General features: G+C 38.1%; 1 protein-coding gene and 1 pseudogene across 9 annotated transcripts in view; one reads left to right on the top strand and one right to left on the bottom strand.

The window, feature by feature from the left end:
• The window catches only part of Ezh1 (enhancer of zeste 1 polycomb repressive complex 2 subunit), a 34,973-nt gene that overhangs the window by 12,158 nt on the left and 7,421 nt on the right, over positions 1-15,394 (bottom strand). For 8 of the 9 annotated variants that reach the window (XM_071603374.1, XM_027947015.2, XM_071603371.1 and 5 more), the window contains 9 exons: positions 13,880-13,970; positions 12,743-12,870; positions 12,300-12,428; positions 10,582-10,701; positions 8,888-9,008; positions 6,610-6,786; positions 5,201-5,303; positions 4,409-4,572; positions 3,958-4,049 (listed from right to left, as the gene is read on the bottom strand). In XM_071603374.1, coding sequence (XP_071459475.1) covers positions 3,958-4,049; positions 4,409-4,572; positions 5,201-5,303; positions 6,610-6,786; positions 8,888-9,008; positions 10,582-10,701; positions 12,300-12,428; positions 12,743-12,859 — 1,023 coding nt within the window. In that variant the 5' untranslated portion in view covers positions 12,860-12,870; positions 13,880-13,970. Of the gene's footprint in view, positions 1-3,957; positions 4,050-4,408; positions 4,573-5,200; positions 5,304-6,609; positions 6,787-8,887; positions 9,009-10,581; positions 10,702-12,299; positions 12,429-12,742; positions 12,871-13,875; positions 13,971-15,394 lie in introns of all 9 variants that reach the window. The other variant, XM_027947013.2, reaches the window with a different exon arrangement.
• On the top strand, positions 1,630-1,738 carry LOC114102056 (U5 spliceosomal RNA; annotated as a pseudogene).

Genomic DNA, 15,394 nt, shown 5'->3' with positions numbered 1-15,394 from the left:
ACTGGGGATTGAACCCAGGGCCTCCAGGGCCTCACATATGAGTTACATCCCCAGCCCCCATTTATAAAGTATTTTTTATCAAAATGGTTAAACAAATAAAATCAAGCCTTCAGAGGAACAGTTAAGTCACACTCTGAGAAAATAACAGACAAATCTAGAATGTGAGTCATCCTACAAGACAATCAACCTGAAACTTTCAAAAAGAAAAAAAAAAGTGGTGGAATTATTTGAGATCAAGAACAAAAATATAGCCGGGCAGGGTGGCACATACCTGTAATCCCAGCAACTCAGGAGGCTGAGGCAAGAGGATCACAAGTTTGAGGCCAGCCTCAGCAACTTAGCGAGACCCTGTCTCAAAATAAAAAAATAAAAAGGCCTGGGGATGTGACTCAGTGGTTAAGCGTCTCCCTGGGTTCAATCCCTGGTATCAAAAAAAAAAAGAAAAGAAAGAAAACAATAACAAAAAACAACACTAGAAATACATAATAACTATATGTGATGTTCTAGTTTGAAAATAAAAACCCAAACAGCAATAGTTGAAAAAAATGAAAATAGCCTGGATAATAGTTGATATTATAAAATTCTTACTAATCTTAACTGTAATAACATGATTATGTAAGAGAATGTCTTTATTTTTAGGAGATGCATTTGGAAATATTTAACAAAGAAACATCACAATATTGTTTTCAAATGATTTAGCAAAAGTACACAAACACAAATAAATGGATGGGGCTGGGGGTGTAGCTCAGTGGCAGAGCACATGCCAACCATGTACAAGGCCCTGGGTTCCCCCCAGTATCACCACCTCCAAACAAAAACAAAAACAAAATAAAACCCCAAATATATAAATAAGGTAAATATGGAAAACATATCTCAAATCCAGGAAGAAGACATCTTTTGACTTCTTTGTACTATTGAAAATGCTATTGCTGGTGAGACTACAAATTGGTGCAGCCAATCTGGAAAGTAGTATGGAGATGCCTAGGAAAACTTGGAATGGAACCACCATTTGACCCAGCTATCCCACTCCATGGTTTATACCCAAAGGACTTAAAAACAGCCTATTAGAGGGACACAGCCACATCAATGTTTATAGCAGCACAATTCACAATAGCTAAATTGTGGAACCAACCCAGATGCCCTTCAGTAGATGAATGGATAGGGAAACTGGTATATATACACAATGGAACACTACTCAGCATTAAAAGAAAATAAAATCATGGCATTTGCAGGTAAATGGATGGAGTTGGAAAATATAATGCTAAGTGAAGTAAGCCAATCCCAAAAAACCAAAGGCCGAATGTTTTCTTTGATATGAGGATGCTGACTCATAATGGTGATGGGGCGGGGAGCATGGGAGAAATGGAGGAACTTTACATAGGGCAAAGGGGAGGGAGGGGAAGGGGGGGACAAGGGGGTAGGAATGATGATGGAATGAGTTAGACATCATTATCCTAAGTACATGTATAAGACACGAATGGTGTGAAAATACTTTGTGTACAATCAGTGCCTTGAAAATTGGGCTCTGTATGTGTAATATGAAATGAATTGCATTCTGCCATCTTGTATAACAAATTAGAATAATTAAGTTATTTAATTAAAAAAAAAGTGCTATAAAAGTTGGGAAATGTTCTGGCTTCTCTTCACTGAATAAATCTTTGCTTTTTACTAAAGATTTCTGTGGAGAGGAACAATTCAGTTTCTAGCTAATTTTTGGAGGCATTGCTCTGGCATGGCTAGTCATCTTGTTGTAATTAAAGACATTATCCTTCAGAAAAAACACAGCTGAGGAAAACTAGTCCTGCACTATATTTAAATATGTACTCATATCTAAAAAGTAATAAAAGAAAAGCTGTGCATATTATGTATATCTGTAAGTTATACACATAACACACACACGCACGTACATACACTCTGGCTACTGGTAACATCTTTATAATACATGTACAGGTTTCCAGAGTGACAATTGAGAGAAGGACAATGCCCTTTCAGGTTACATAAATGTTGGCAAGTTCATGTAACATAGTATAATAAAAAAAGCATGGAGTGGGGCTGAAGCTGTAGCTCAGTGGTCGAGCACTTGCCTAGCATGTGTGAGGCACTGGGTTTGATCCTTACCACCACATAAAAATAAATAAAATACAACTATAAAAAAAAAATAAGAAAAAAAAGCATGGAGTAATTTAAAAAGCATGGAGTGTGAGTCAGACCAGGGCTTGAGTCTCATTGCTGCCATATGACTGACTTACTAACAAACTCTGGGCATAATATGTAACTTCTATAACCCATAGTCCCTTCAACCTCAGAGAACTGTTGTAAGGTTAAAAGTAAGACAATGTATGTTAGGGGCCTAGCATGGTACTTTGCACATAGAAAGGAATCAATACATGTTAGGGAAAAAATAAATAAGATAAAGTTGATTTATTCTTTTGATATTATACGTATGGTGTATTTTTCTGATAAATAACAAATAGTACCTAGTTCAACCTATTGTGTAGAAAGTCAAAAACTTAAGAAAATTCAACTGATCTATTTTCTTCTGGCTTTCAGTATACTGCCTTCCCCCAGATAAGCAGGACAATTTACACAGTCACATAAGGTCTGTCTATCAGAGAGGGTCCATCTGGTTGATACAGTAAGACATCAGTGCCTTCATGTGTTCTTCCCTCTATGGTTACATGCATTTAAAGGAAGACAGAAGGGGCTGGGGTTGTAGCACAGTGGTGTTGTAGTGCAGTAGAGGAGCACTTGCCTAGCATGTGTGATGCACTGGGTTCGATCCTCAATACCACATAAAAATAAATAAATAAAACAAAGGTATTGTATCCATCTCCAACTGAAAAAAAAAAAAAAAGTAGAAAGATAGTGTAACAGTCCCCTCTGTCCGACATCCAGACCCCTCCTGAACTGCTGGGATTACAGATGGAGAGGGCAGTCCTAGGTCAACCCCACCAGTGCAGATTCCACATACCCCACAAACCACAGAGCTAGACTTTCTTTCCTTTGTGTTACATTTTTAAAAATTCCAAAAATACAAAATAAAATAAAATAAATAAAAATATTCCAAGCTGTGCACAGTGGGACACACCTGTAAGCCCAGCTACTTGGGAGGCTGAGTCAGGAGGATCAAAAGTATAGTCAGGTTCCATTCATTTCTGTTCCTCTTCATTTATTAATTCACTCAATAAATATTTGTTGAGCAGCTTACATGTCAGACACTAATGTTAGAAGTTTGGGATAGATCAATGGGCAGGACAGAGATGTCTGCCCTTATGAATTCCTCCTGTATTCTAGTGGGATCCAGAGAGAGGACAGAAAGACTATAAACAATCATGCTAGGTAAACTGTGCTTTCCACAGATGGCTGTAACAATACCTCCCACCTCACATGCCCTTCTCCAAGGAGACCTTGCATCTCCCATCAAGAAATGTGGCCAAGGGCTGGGGTTGTGACTCAGAGGTAGAGCACTACCTTTGCACATGTGAGGTACTCGGTTCAATCCTCAGCACCACATAAAAATAAATAAATAAAATAAAGGTATTGTGTCTAAAAATATTTTAAAAATAAATAAAGGAAGACAGAAAAGAAAATAAAGTGCATACAACCATTCCCTACTCTTTGCTCCAACTCTTTTGTTCTGTTTTATTTGTGGTGCTGGGGATCAAACCCAGTACCTTGATCATTCTAGGCAAGTGCTCTAATACTGACCTCACACCCAGACTTCTTTGTTTCAATTCTAACAATAAATTTTAGACTCTGAATTCTAAGTAGATATTTAGAGCAAGTAAGCCTTTAATGTTTTTCAAATTTCACTCTATCAGAACAACTGTTTTATGATCCTGGGAATGCTGTGTACTGCCTCACTTGGCTTGTGTTCCCAGAGACAGAAAGCCCAAGGACCATTTCCTGCCTGATTTTAAACAGACTCAACAATGCCAGAACAGCTTAAGAACCTACCAGCAAAAGGAAGCAGTCTGCGCCACATGGTTCTGGTTCAATCTTGATTTCTTTGTTCTTGCGTTTATATACATTAGGAGTAGCATGAAAAGCTGGAAAAGAAAAATCATAATGTTTCCAGTGGTCTAACAAAACTGAGTTAGGGAGCTATTGTGGGAGTTGGAATTTGATATAAACAGTGCCCATCAAGGTACACAAAATTTAGCCATTTTCTATGTCAACACAATTCTTCCCAAGTTAAGAGGTGTTGAGGGAAAATTAGGTTGCTGATTCGTCTGTCTCTATCAGACAGACGAAACTGAACAAGTGAAAACAACTGTCCTTTTGTGAAACCTGCATCAGATCAGAGGCTGGGAACTTATACATATGACAAACCCAGAACAAACGGAAAGAAGGGAATGGTGGCAGGGATGGGAAAGAGGAGAGCATGTTAAACAGTAGCCGCACTCACGGTGAAGGAAGCAGTCGTATTTAAAGCAGCGTCGGCAAAAAAGTGTGTGGAAGGAGTGCAGAGATTGCTCCCGCTGCACAGACTTGGCATTGGGGCCATCGATGTTGGGTGTGCACTGAGGAGGAAGTGCATTGGGGTCTGACATCTCTGTTAGTTCGCGATACCTATTTAAGAAAAAAGAGAGAAGAGTTCCTCCAAGGGAATGTCTCCACCGAGAAAATGTGGATTGGGTATCAACAGTCACTCAGTTCTGGTCTGCCAAGGGAGGCTGTGTGTTTTATGGGTCTCGTGGATGAGGGGATGGTGAATAACTAAGTGGGTACACCACTGTAATTACACAGGGCCAGACATATGTCTAAAAGTAAGAGGAGGGAAAGATTTGATCAGCATAGTGCTGGAGTAACTCTCCCCAAAATAGCAGAGTAAAAGTTCCTTGCCCAGATTCACTCAAAAGCCAGCACAGTGATTTTTAATATATCAAGAGGGCATTTAAGTAAGCAAGAGGGTTGGGGTTGTGGCTCAGTGGGAGAGCACTTGCTTAGAAAGTGTGAGGCACTGGGTTTGATTCTCAGCACCACATATAAGTAAATAAATAAAATAAAAGGCTTACCAACAACTAAAAAAGTATTTTTTAAAAAAGAAGTAAGCAATAAATCATCAGAAGTGCAGGCAAACTGTAATACACTTACCATAAACAAGCTTTTTATTAACCAAAAAATAGACTTGAATAAATATTTTGTCTGTGTATGGCCATACTCTGTGTATGGCCTAAGCCGAACAGCTTTTCCCTACCTCTCCTTCATGTCATCTGGGACGCCATTCTCAGGGAACATCGAGGCAATGGCACTGAAGATCATGTCATTTGGGAACTGTTTCTTGGAACTCTTTTTGTTGCCTGAATTTGAAATGACAAAAAACTCCTGAGTGCTTTTATCAAAGCATGCTAACAAAGCTGTCTGACCTTTTCCCTCTTTGTCTTAGCATTTTGATAAGTGCTGGTTTGTTAACCTTAATCACAGACTACATATGGATAACAAAATCCACAGTCCCTGTTAGAATCTGGAGGTAAAAAGGAGTCTCCATGGAGAGACCTGAAAATAGAAGAATCTGAATTATGATAATAATGTTAATGCTTAAAAACAAGATGGATACTATAACTATTTTATAGCAGAGAGATACTATGTCCCTAGATATATAGTATAATTAAGTAACATACAGTATAATTAAGTGATTAAATATTGGATTGATTAAATAAATATTAGTGACATGGAAAAATGCTGATATAATCAATTAAACAAAAAAGTTAAAAATTTATACAGAGTTCATTCAAATTTGGCATAATATAAACATGTTGATTTACATGAATACATTTTTTTAAGAAAATATTCATTTTTTAGTTGTAGGTGGACACAATATATGTTGTGCTGAGGATGGAACCCAGCACCTTATGCATACGAGGCGAGCACTCTAGCTCTGAGCATTAATCCCAGCCCTACATGAATACATTTTTTAAGTTTAGAAGGAAATATTAATCTGGTTATTTCTACAAAGCAGGATTATAGTGTCATTTTGTTTCCTTCTTTATATTGTCTCAGTTTTCCAATCACATTACTCACATATTTAGAAATGAATGATGATTATTTGTAAATTCTACTTTCTTCTTCAGCTAGGCTATAGCCAACTTAAGCTATTGGTTAATGATCATGTTTAGCTTTTTTGGGGGGAGTACTAGGAATTGAACCCAGGGATGCTTAATCACTGAGCCATATCTTCAGTCCCCCCACCTTTTTAAAAAATTTTTAAGTTGTAGATGGATACAATATCTTTTTATTTATTTATTTATTTTTATGTAGTGCTGAGGATTGAACCCAGGGCCTCACACATGCAAGGCAAGCACTCTACCACTGAGCTACAACCCCAGACCTCTTCAGTCCCTTTTATTTTTTTTGGGAAAAGGTCTTGCTAAGTTGCTTAGGGCCTTGCTAAATTGCTGAGGTTGGCCTCGAACTTGCAATCCTCCTGCTTCAGCCTCCTGAATTGTTAGGATTATAGGCATATGCCACAACAGCCTGCCATATTTAACTTTTAAATGGACCAAGAGAAGCACCAACAATCTTTAATAAGCAATATACCATTTTAGGTTTCCCTTCTTCTGTATCTCTGTCATTTTCAAAATGGAATGTGGAAGCAATGCTATGTACCTTCAATGGCGTGTCGTTTTCTCTTTCTTGTTACTGGCAGATCTTCTTTGCTGTCTTCTTGCTTTCCATCTGAGGTGTCATTGTGTCCTTCCTCCTCCTCATCTGAATATTGATTCAGGGCATCTACCAACTCCAGGAAAACGGCATCACTAATCAAGACAGATCCAGGAATCATCTCTAAAACACAAGATTAGAAGGATAAGCAGTGGTTGCTTCACATTCCATTCATCCTCCTGGGCAGGTTTTTTATACTCACTCCTAAGGCACATATGTTTCATATGAACAATCAGGGTACTGCAATCATTTTTTTTTTTTTTGTACCAGGGATTGAACTCAGGGGCACTGGACCACTGAGTCACACCCTCAGCCCCATTTTGTAATTTATTTAGAGATAGGGTCTCACTGAGTTGCTTAGAGCCTTGCTGTTGCTGAGGTTAGCTTTCAACTCATGATCCTCCTGCCTCAGCCTCCCGAGCCGCTGGGATTACAGGTGGGTGCCAGTGTGCCCACCTCATCTGACTGACTTTTTTTTTTCCCCCTATATTTATTTTTTAATTTTTGGTGGACACAACATGTTTGTTTGTATGTGGTGCTGAGGATCGAACCCGGGCTGTACGCATGCCAGGTGAGCGCGCTACCACTTGAGCCACATCCCCAGCCCGCTGACCTACTCTTAATTGCAACAATTTAGCTGCGTGAGCAGGAAAACATCTATAAGCTTCTTTCTTTTATTTTTCTTTCTTTCTTTTTTTTTTTTCAGTGCTAGGGATCAAACCTAGGGCTTTATACATGGTGGGCAAGTACTCGACCACTAAGCTACGTCCTCTACCCAGGTTTCATTCTTTTTTTTTTTTAATTATTTTTTAGTTATAATTGGACATAATACCTTTGTTTTTATTTATTGATTTTTATGTGATGCTGAAGATCGAACCCAGGACGTCACACGTGCTAGGTAAGCGCTCTGAAGCTGAGCCACAACCCCAGCCCCCCAGGATTCATTCTTTTTTTAAAAATTTTTTTAGTTGTCAATGGGCCTTTATTTTATTTATTTATATGTAGTGCTGAGAATTGAACCTAGTGCCTCATACATGCTAGGAAAGCGCTCTGCCACTGAGTCACAATCCCAGCCCTCCAGGTTTCATTCTTATTGGGATATTTTACTTCCTTAGTCAAAGGTCAATTCAATATTTATGGTTCAAAAGAGTATACCAATAGTCACACACAGCACAGAGAAAAGATAATCAAATGAAAATTCACTTGGTTTTGCTGCGGATAGATGGATAGGAACTTCTCTAAATCAAAAGACAGCATTTTTTCCTAAAATCATACTTTATGGGGTTATACTACAACTTGGAAGAAAGTCCTTGAACACTAGGGGGTGCTGTGGATAAACAATGTATTTGAAAAGCATTATAACAGTACCCACAACTGTCAAGAGTATGTGGGGCTACTGGTTGGCAAACACCTAGGAAGTCTCTCTGCCTCTTCTTACCTTATATACTGACAACCTTTTCTAGAACTACTAACAAGTCCAAATGATTATTTTTAGAAACCAAAGACATTTAAGCCAATTTCGTAGAAATTCAGAGGATACATGGATCAAAGTAGTATGAAACAGAAGTTATGCTTATTGCCATTCTTTTTTTGTGTGTGTATGTGTGTGGGGAGGGTTATCAGGGATTAAATTCTCAGGGGCACTTGACCACTGAGCCACATCCCCAGCCCTATTTTGTATTTTATTTAGAAACAGGGTCACACTGAGTTGCTTAGTGCCTCACTTTTGCTGAGGCTGGCTTTGAACTCATAATCCTCCTGCCTCAAACTCCTGCACCGCTGGGATTATAGGCATGCGCCCCCACATCCGGCTGCTCATTGCCATTCTGAAAGAATGGGAAATGAAGCACAAAATGGCCTTGGATGGACTTCTAAGAAATCTGTATAATGAATTTTCTTTCTAGCCACTGATTACTAATAATTCTTTTGTGTCTCATCTCCTTTTAAAATTATCTGTGATTTTTTTTTTTTTTTTTTGGTCCTGGTGCTTAAACATAGGGGCATCTTACTTACCATTGAGCCACACCCCAGGTCCTTTTTATGTTAGGACAGGGTCTCACTAAATTGCTTAGGGCCTGGCTGAGTTGCTGAGGCTGGCCTCGAACCTGTGATCATTGTGCCTCAGCCTCCTGAGTCACTGGAATTACAGGCATGTACCACTGTACCTAGTAGAAAAGGCACTATTCTAAAAATAGTTTTCTCCTAAAGAACTCAGCACCACTACCTTCTTCACCATGGACTTTCCCATCATAGTTATTGATCAGCTCTTCAATGAAAGTTTCATCTTCTTCTTTCACTTCATCTCCCATGTAGGGGATATTGCACAAAACTGTCTCATCTTCTACCTGAAATTAAACCAGATGTAATTCATTCCACGAGGCACTATGCATCTCCTCTTTTCTATTTAGTGGAATCTTTGCTTAGTTTTTTTGTTTGTTTGTTTCTGAGTCTCCTGAAAATTCCTTTAATCATAGATTTTTCTGCACTTTAAAGACTGGTCAATTAAAATCTCACAAAGAAAGGGTGATGCTACTCTTAGAGAGATAAAAGTCAGTCTGGTTGATATTGACTACGTAACATATCCCTTAATATCAACTATGGTATTTCCGCCAACACCTAGAATTTGACAGCCCATTTATTTTTCACAGTACTTCCATCTATTTTCTCCTTGTATCCACTACACTTCTTTGTGATATAGTTATGAACATCACCTAAAAAACAGTCAAAAGTCTCCAATTCCACTGGTTTTCTTTAATTTTCTTTTTTTCTTTATTATATTTTTATTCTAGTGGCTTTCATGAGTAAATAGAGAGATAAATAAAAAGGAAGGCCTCCACAGGTATGATTTACAATAGAACTACACAAGCACCAGAGCAATCATAAAATTTTGGGATATGCTATGAAGCATAATTACTCTGCAATAATAAAAAATTATGATAACTCATGCCTATCATACTCAATCTGAACCTAAAGGCAATCGCAGAATAGGCTATGGATATTTTCTGGAGATAAATAATACTCAAGGAGGCCTGGGGATATAGCTCAGTTGGTAGAGTGCTTGCCTCACACGCACAAGGCCTTGAGTTCAATCCCTAGCACCATAAAAAAAAAAAAAAAAAAATCAAGGAAATAATACTCGAGGAGTGGAGTGGGGCAAGACACTCATCTGAGAATACAGAACACATAGCTATTCTTTTTTTTTTTTTTTTTTGGTTGGGAGGTGCAGGAGAGTGAACACTAGGCTTTACACAGCAAGCACACTCTGACCACTGAACTGCAATTCCTGCCCCAACATAGTTATTCTTAAATCCCCAAGTTCCAAGAGTAATTACTCTGAGGTTTTATTTAAAGAGATTACTCTTTTATATAGACCTATATCCTGTTCTGATCAACAGTATGGCCACCTGTCACCAGACAGATGATAAGCAATAGCAGTATTTAAAGAGGACTGATCATCAGAACAATAAATAATCCTAGCAGGAGTCAGCATAAAGCCCTGGATGAAAGGACTGTGTAACCATGTGCACCTCTGTTATCTCAGTTGCTTTCATATTATCCTGCCTTTAGAGGATTCAGACAGAATTACTCCATCAGCAGGGGGTTGACAACCTACTTTTAAGCCTCAAGTATCTGATTTAGACTGCATATAATGTTACAAAATTGGATCCAAGTAGAAAGAGAAAATTGGAGTTTTGCCCAACCTCATTCATTTAAAGGATAAAAAATCAATTCAGAAGTATATTTTAGAAAGCACTAAAATCTAATACATTAGAAAAACTTACTATTTTTTAGAGTAAGTAAATTACAATAATGTACCATGCTGTATATTCAAGCTTTGGTAAGTATTCTCCTAAGAGGAGCTTCCACATATCAATATAAGTAAATCATACAGATTAAACAACTGCTTTTAATACATACCATAAAGTTCTGCTGAAGAGGGGACCAGGAATACATGATGGGAACCAATGCAACAGTGTTCAGAGACCTCATTAACATATGTTGGCTTGCAAATCCTGGAAAAATGCTCTCTATGGTACACTAAAGAATGAGAAATGACATAGACAGAGAAAGGCAGGAACAAAACCCAAGAGAATATTATGTAGTTTCCTTCCAAAAGTCCCCAGTGTTCTTATAATATTCTCATTCTTTTTTCTTTTTTATTTATTTGTGTGTGCGTGTGGGTTGCTGGGTTGAACTCAGAGTATAGGCAAGCACTCTCCTACTAAGCTACATCCCCAGCACTTTTTATATTGCTTTGAAACAGAGTTTCAAAGTTACCCAGGCTAGCCTTGAACTTGTGATCCTCCTGCCTCAACCTCCTGGGTAACTGGAATTACAGGTATGTGCCATCACACCTGGCCATGTTCTTATAATTCTTACAAATTAATATATTGAGTGTTTTTTTTAGCATCGCTCCTGTGGAGAGCAGGAACTGTCTCTTATTCATATTTGCATACTCTACAGAGTCCATCCCAGTGATTGCCATACTCCACTGATGTTTATTTCAATTAAAACTGTTGGTCTCCTTGGAGTGTACACAATAGAAAAGGGCCTCTGAAAGTTCTAAAGGATGAGATGAAGATGAGGAAGTTTTCCTAAGGATGTAAATTTTAAGACTTAGCTGATAGGGACAGTACCCAGGAAAACAAAGTAATATTGAAATTATAGTTATAGGACTGGGGTTGTGGCTCAGTGATAGAGCACTGGCCTAGCACGTGTGAGGCACTAGGTTCAATTCTCAGCACCACATAAAAATAATAAATAAAGTGAAGGTATTGTGTCTATCTACAACAACAACAACAAATTAAAATAAACAAATAAATAAAATTCATTTATTTATAAAAAACATTGGGCTGGGGATGTAGCTCAGTTGGTAGAGTGCTTGCCTCGCATGCAAAAGGCCCTGAGTTCTATTCCCCGCATCCCCCCCCCACATACACACAAATCTAGAGAAACTAGAATTATTTTTATGATGATAATTCAACCTAATAAATAAATTTACAATAAGGTATCAATATACTCCTGTCCATTACCCAGAGCATTCATTTCCCAATATAAAAGTACTTTAGGAGTTGGATCAAGTCATAGAGTTGATTTGGAGCTTGGATACAGAGTCCAGGGAAGCAGACAATAAATGTCTTTTTTTAAAATATTTTAATTTTTAGTTATAGATGGCCACAATATCTCTATTTTACTTATTTATTTTTATGTGGTGCTAAGGATCAAGCCCAGTACCTTATGTGCTAGGCAAATGCTCTACACTGAGCCACAACCCCAGCCCTTAAATATCTTTGTTTTTTAACTAAAAAAAAAAAATCACAATTATTATTATTTTAAAAATAGTTTTAGTTGTAAATGGACACAATACATTTATTTATTTTTTATGTGGTACTGAGGATTGAACCCAGGGCCTCACACTTGCTAGGCAAGCACTCTACCAGTGAGCTATAACCCCAGCCCCCACAATTATCAATTGAAGAGAAAAAAGGTGACAAAATTACTCTTTACTGATTTACTCTCCTAATTGCTCAAGGTTGACTATAATAGCTGTGTCTATTTTATTTATTTATTTTCTAACAGAAAAAAACTTTATGTCCAAGAAAGAGGGAAAGGCCAGGTTTTGACCCCTGTAGTACCTTTTTGAGAAAAGGATGCCCACTCACAGGCTTCATTGACTGAACAGGTTGGACACGAAGCTTCTTCCACTCTTCATTGAGAATTTGGGTTTTTTCTTGAACCTTTGCAAAATTTGCCACATATAAGGCCTAGCAAAGCCAAGAAAAAGATTAAGATATCAAAGCACAAGTGAAAAAATTTCAAATCCTCAACACTGAAGAAACATAATGAAATCTGCAATCTTTCACTTGGAAGCTATTTATTTATTTATTAATACTGGGGATTGAACCTACTAGGGTCTTGCAAATCCTCAGTCTGTCAGCTCACTACCTTTCCTTTTGAGCCAGGGTCTTCCTAAATTGCCCAGGCTGGCCTCAATCTTTCCAACTTCCTGTCTCAGCCTCCTGAGTATCCGGGATTATAGGCATGTTGCCACCACACCCACTTGAGAACAGTTTTTTACCTTTGCACCCATATTTGCCTGAAGTCGTTTAAGTTGTCGAAGTCGCATATATTCAGATTTCACTTTTCTTTTCCAGTAAGTGATACATTTGGAAGTTGGAGGATTTGGTATATCCATTTTGCTATACTCTAAAGAGAGAGAAAGAATAGCATTTTATTAAAAAAAAAAAAAAAAAATAGCATTTTATACCCTGAAATGAAGCATTCCTCAAATTTGCATAAATATAGCAAATTATGCTTTCTTTTTTAAAATATTTATTTATTTATTTATTTTTGAGAATTTTAATATTTATTTATTTTAGTTCTCGGCGGACACAACATCTTTGTTTGTATGTGGTGCTGAGGATCAAACCCGGGCCGCATGCATGCCAGGCGAGCGCACTACCGCTTGAGCCACATCCCCAGCCCTTAATATTTATTTTTTAGTTTTTGGTGGACAACATCTTTATTTTATTTTTATGTGGTGCTGAGGATCGAACCTGGCGTCCCGCACATGCCAGGCGAGTGCGCTACCGCTTGAGCCACATCCCCAGCCTGCAAATTATGCTTTCATTCCCCCTAAACTTATTCATTAAAACATAACATTTAAAGAACTTAAATACACTAGTCTAATAAAAGTATCAATTTTTAAAAGATTTCAAATCAGCAATTCCTTGTCCAATTGTCAAAATGCTTAGTTTCTGTCCTGTGTGTGACTCATTTTAAATTAAGCTTTCAAGCTGTAGAATAGCTCAGTGGCAAGAGCTCTGCGCTTAGCACATGTGAGTCCCTGGGTTGGATCCCTAAGACCACACACACACACATACACACACACACACACACAGAGTTCTCCTGGAGATATTAGGAAGTTAGATTTCTTGGACATAGGGAAAACTATTCACTGCTTTGACTAACAGAGCAAAGTTCATATCCAAGAGCTTTACAGAAAGACCCACCCACTAAAAAACTGTTACCTATTAAATTACCTAAATCTACTCCATGTCTGTCTAGTAATAAAAGTAGAATATGACAACAACATAATCTTATCTCCCATCAGCAGCAAGACATATAGAAATTGATAACACTGAAAGTCACATTTTTAAATACTGAAATTAAGGTTCAAAATGTTAAAGGACATACTGTAACATACTTTACCTACTTTGTAGAATACCAGGAGAACTTCTCGATTTTATGATGTGTCTCTGTTCTTCAAAGGAATGGCCAGACAAAAAGGCAAAACAAATGTTCAGCTTTGCAAAAGAAAACAGATAGTGATTTTATTAAGTCACTGTAGTAGATTTAGACCCTGATGCCCTTAAGTAGGATGTTTCCCCCAAACTAGGAAGTCTTGAAGGTGTCTGCTACCATTGCTTTTAGATGCAAGTCAGGTCTCAATAATACTTGATGTTATTTTATCCTTCCATTCACATGTATAAATAAATAAATAAATAAACAAACAAACAAAAGGGGTTGTGGGGCTGGGGTTGTGGCTCAGAGGTAGAGCGCTCACCTACCACGCGTGAGGCACTGGATTTGATCCTCAGCACCACATAAAAAAAATAAAATAAAATAAAGATATTGTGTGTCAACCTATAACTAAAAAATAAATATTAAAAAAAAATAATAAAAGGGGTTGGGATGTAGCTCAGTGGTAAAGTGACCCTGGGTTCAACCCCCAATACTGAATTAATGTAAAGGAAAAAGAAGAAAGAATAATAAAGAAGCAGAGAGATTTTCTGTTTCCTACTAACTCAAACCAAGTGATTTAAGCCCTTTAAAACAGTCCAGTCAGGTATGGAGGCACAAATCTATAATACCAGCAACTCAGCAGGCTGAGTCAGGAGGATTGCCAAGTCTGCGGCCAGCCTGGGCAACACAGCAGAACCCTATCTCAAAATAAAAAGGGTGGGTGATATAGCTCAGTGGTAGAGCACCCCTGGGCTCATTCCCCAATACCACAAAAAAGAAAAGAAAACAAAACAAAACAGAATTCCCCTGAGTTAAATGTTATCTTTCTGGGGAAGGGAATGAAATAACAACAAAATGTAAGAATTTGAATCCCAGCCAGTGTAGTCATTGGTGCATGCCTGTATTCCCAGCTACTGAGGAGGCTGAGGCAGAGGGATCACTTGAGCTCAGAAGTTCCTGACCACCCTGGGCGATAACATAGCAACACCCTGTCATCCCAGCAGCTTGGGAGGTTAAGGCAGGAGGATTAAAGTTCAAAGCCAGCCTCAGCAATTTAGCAAGGCCCTAAAGTAACTTAGCAAGACCCTGTCTCTAAATAAAAATATGAAAAAAGGGCTGGGGATGTCGCTCACTGGTTAAGCGTCTCTGGGTTTAAAACCCAGTACCAAATAAACAAATAAATAAATAAATAGGGTCCAGAGATGGTACTCAGTGCTGGAGCCCTTGGCTAGCATGTACAAGGCTCAAGTTCAATCCTTGGTGCCAATACACACAGGAAAAGGCCATACCTCATAATCACAGGTAATATTAAGTGATTGTTCACATAACTTCTGCCTTCAAAAACTTACTAGTAGTCTGATACAGGAAATGAAATATGTTTCAAATTAAGGATAAAACTAGCTCTCTCAGAAATCTTAGGCTAACTAGATAACAGATTATAGCTGCAGGCCTATAATCTCAGCAATTTGGAGGCTGAGGCAGGAGA

The sequence above is a fragment of the Marmota flaviventris genome, chromosome 17, assembly GCF_047511675.1.
Source record: "Marmota flaviventris isolate mMarFla1 chromosome 17, mMarFla1.hap1, whole genome shotgun sequence".
Classification (NCBI taxonomy): Eukaryota; Metazoa; Chordata; class Mammalia; order Rodentia; family Sciuridae; genus Marmota; species Marmota flaviventris.
This window is presented reverse-complemented; position numbering and strand designations above follow the sequence as displayed.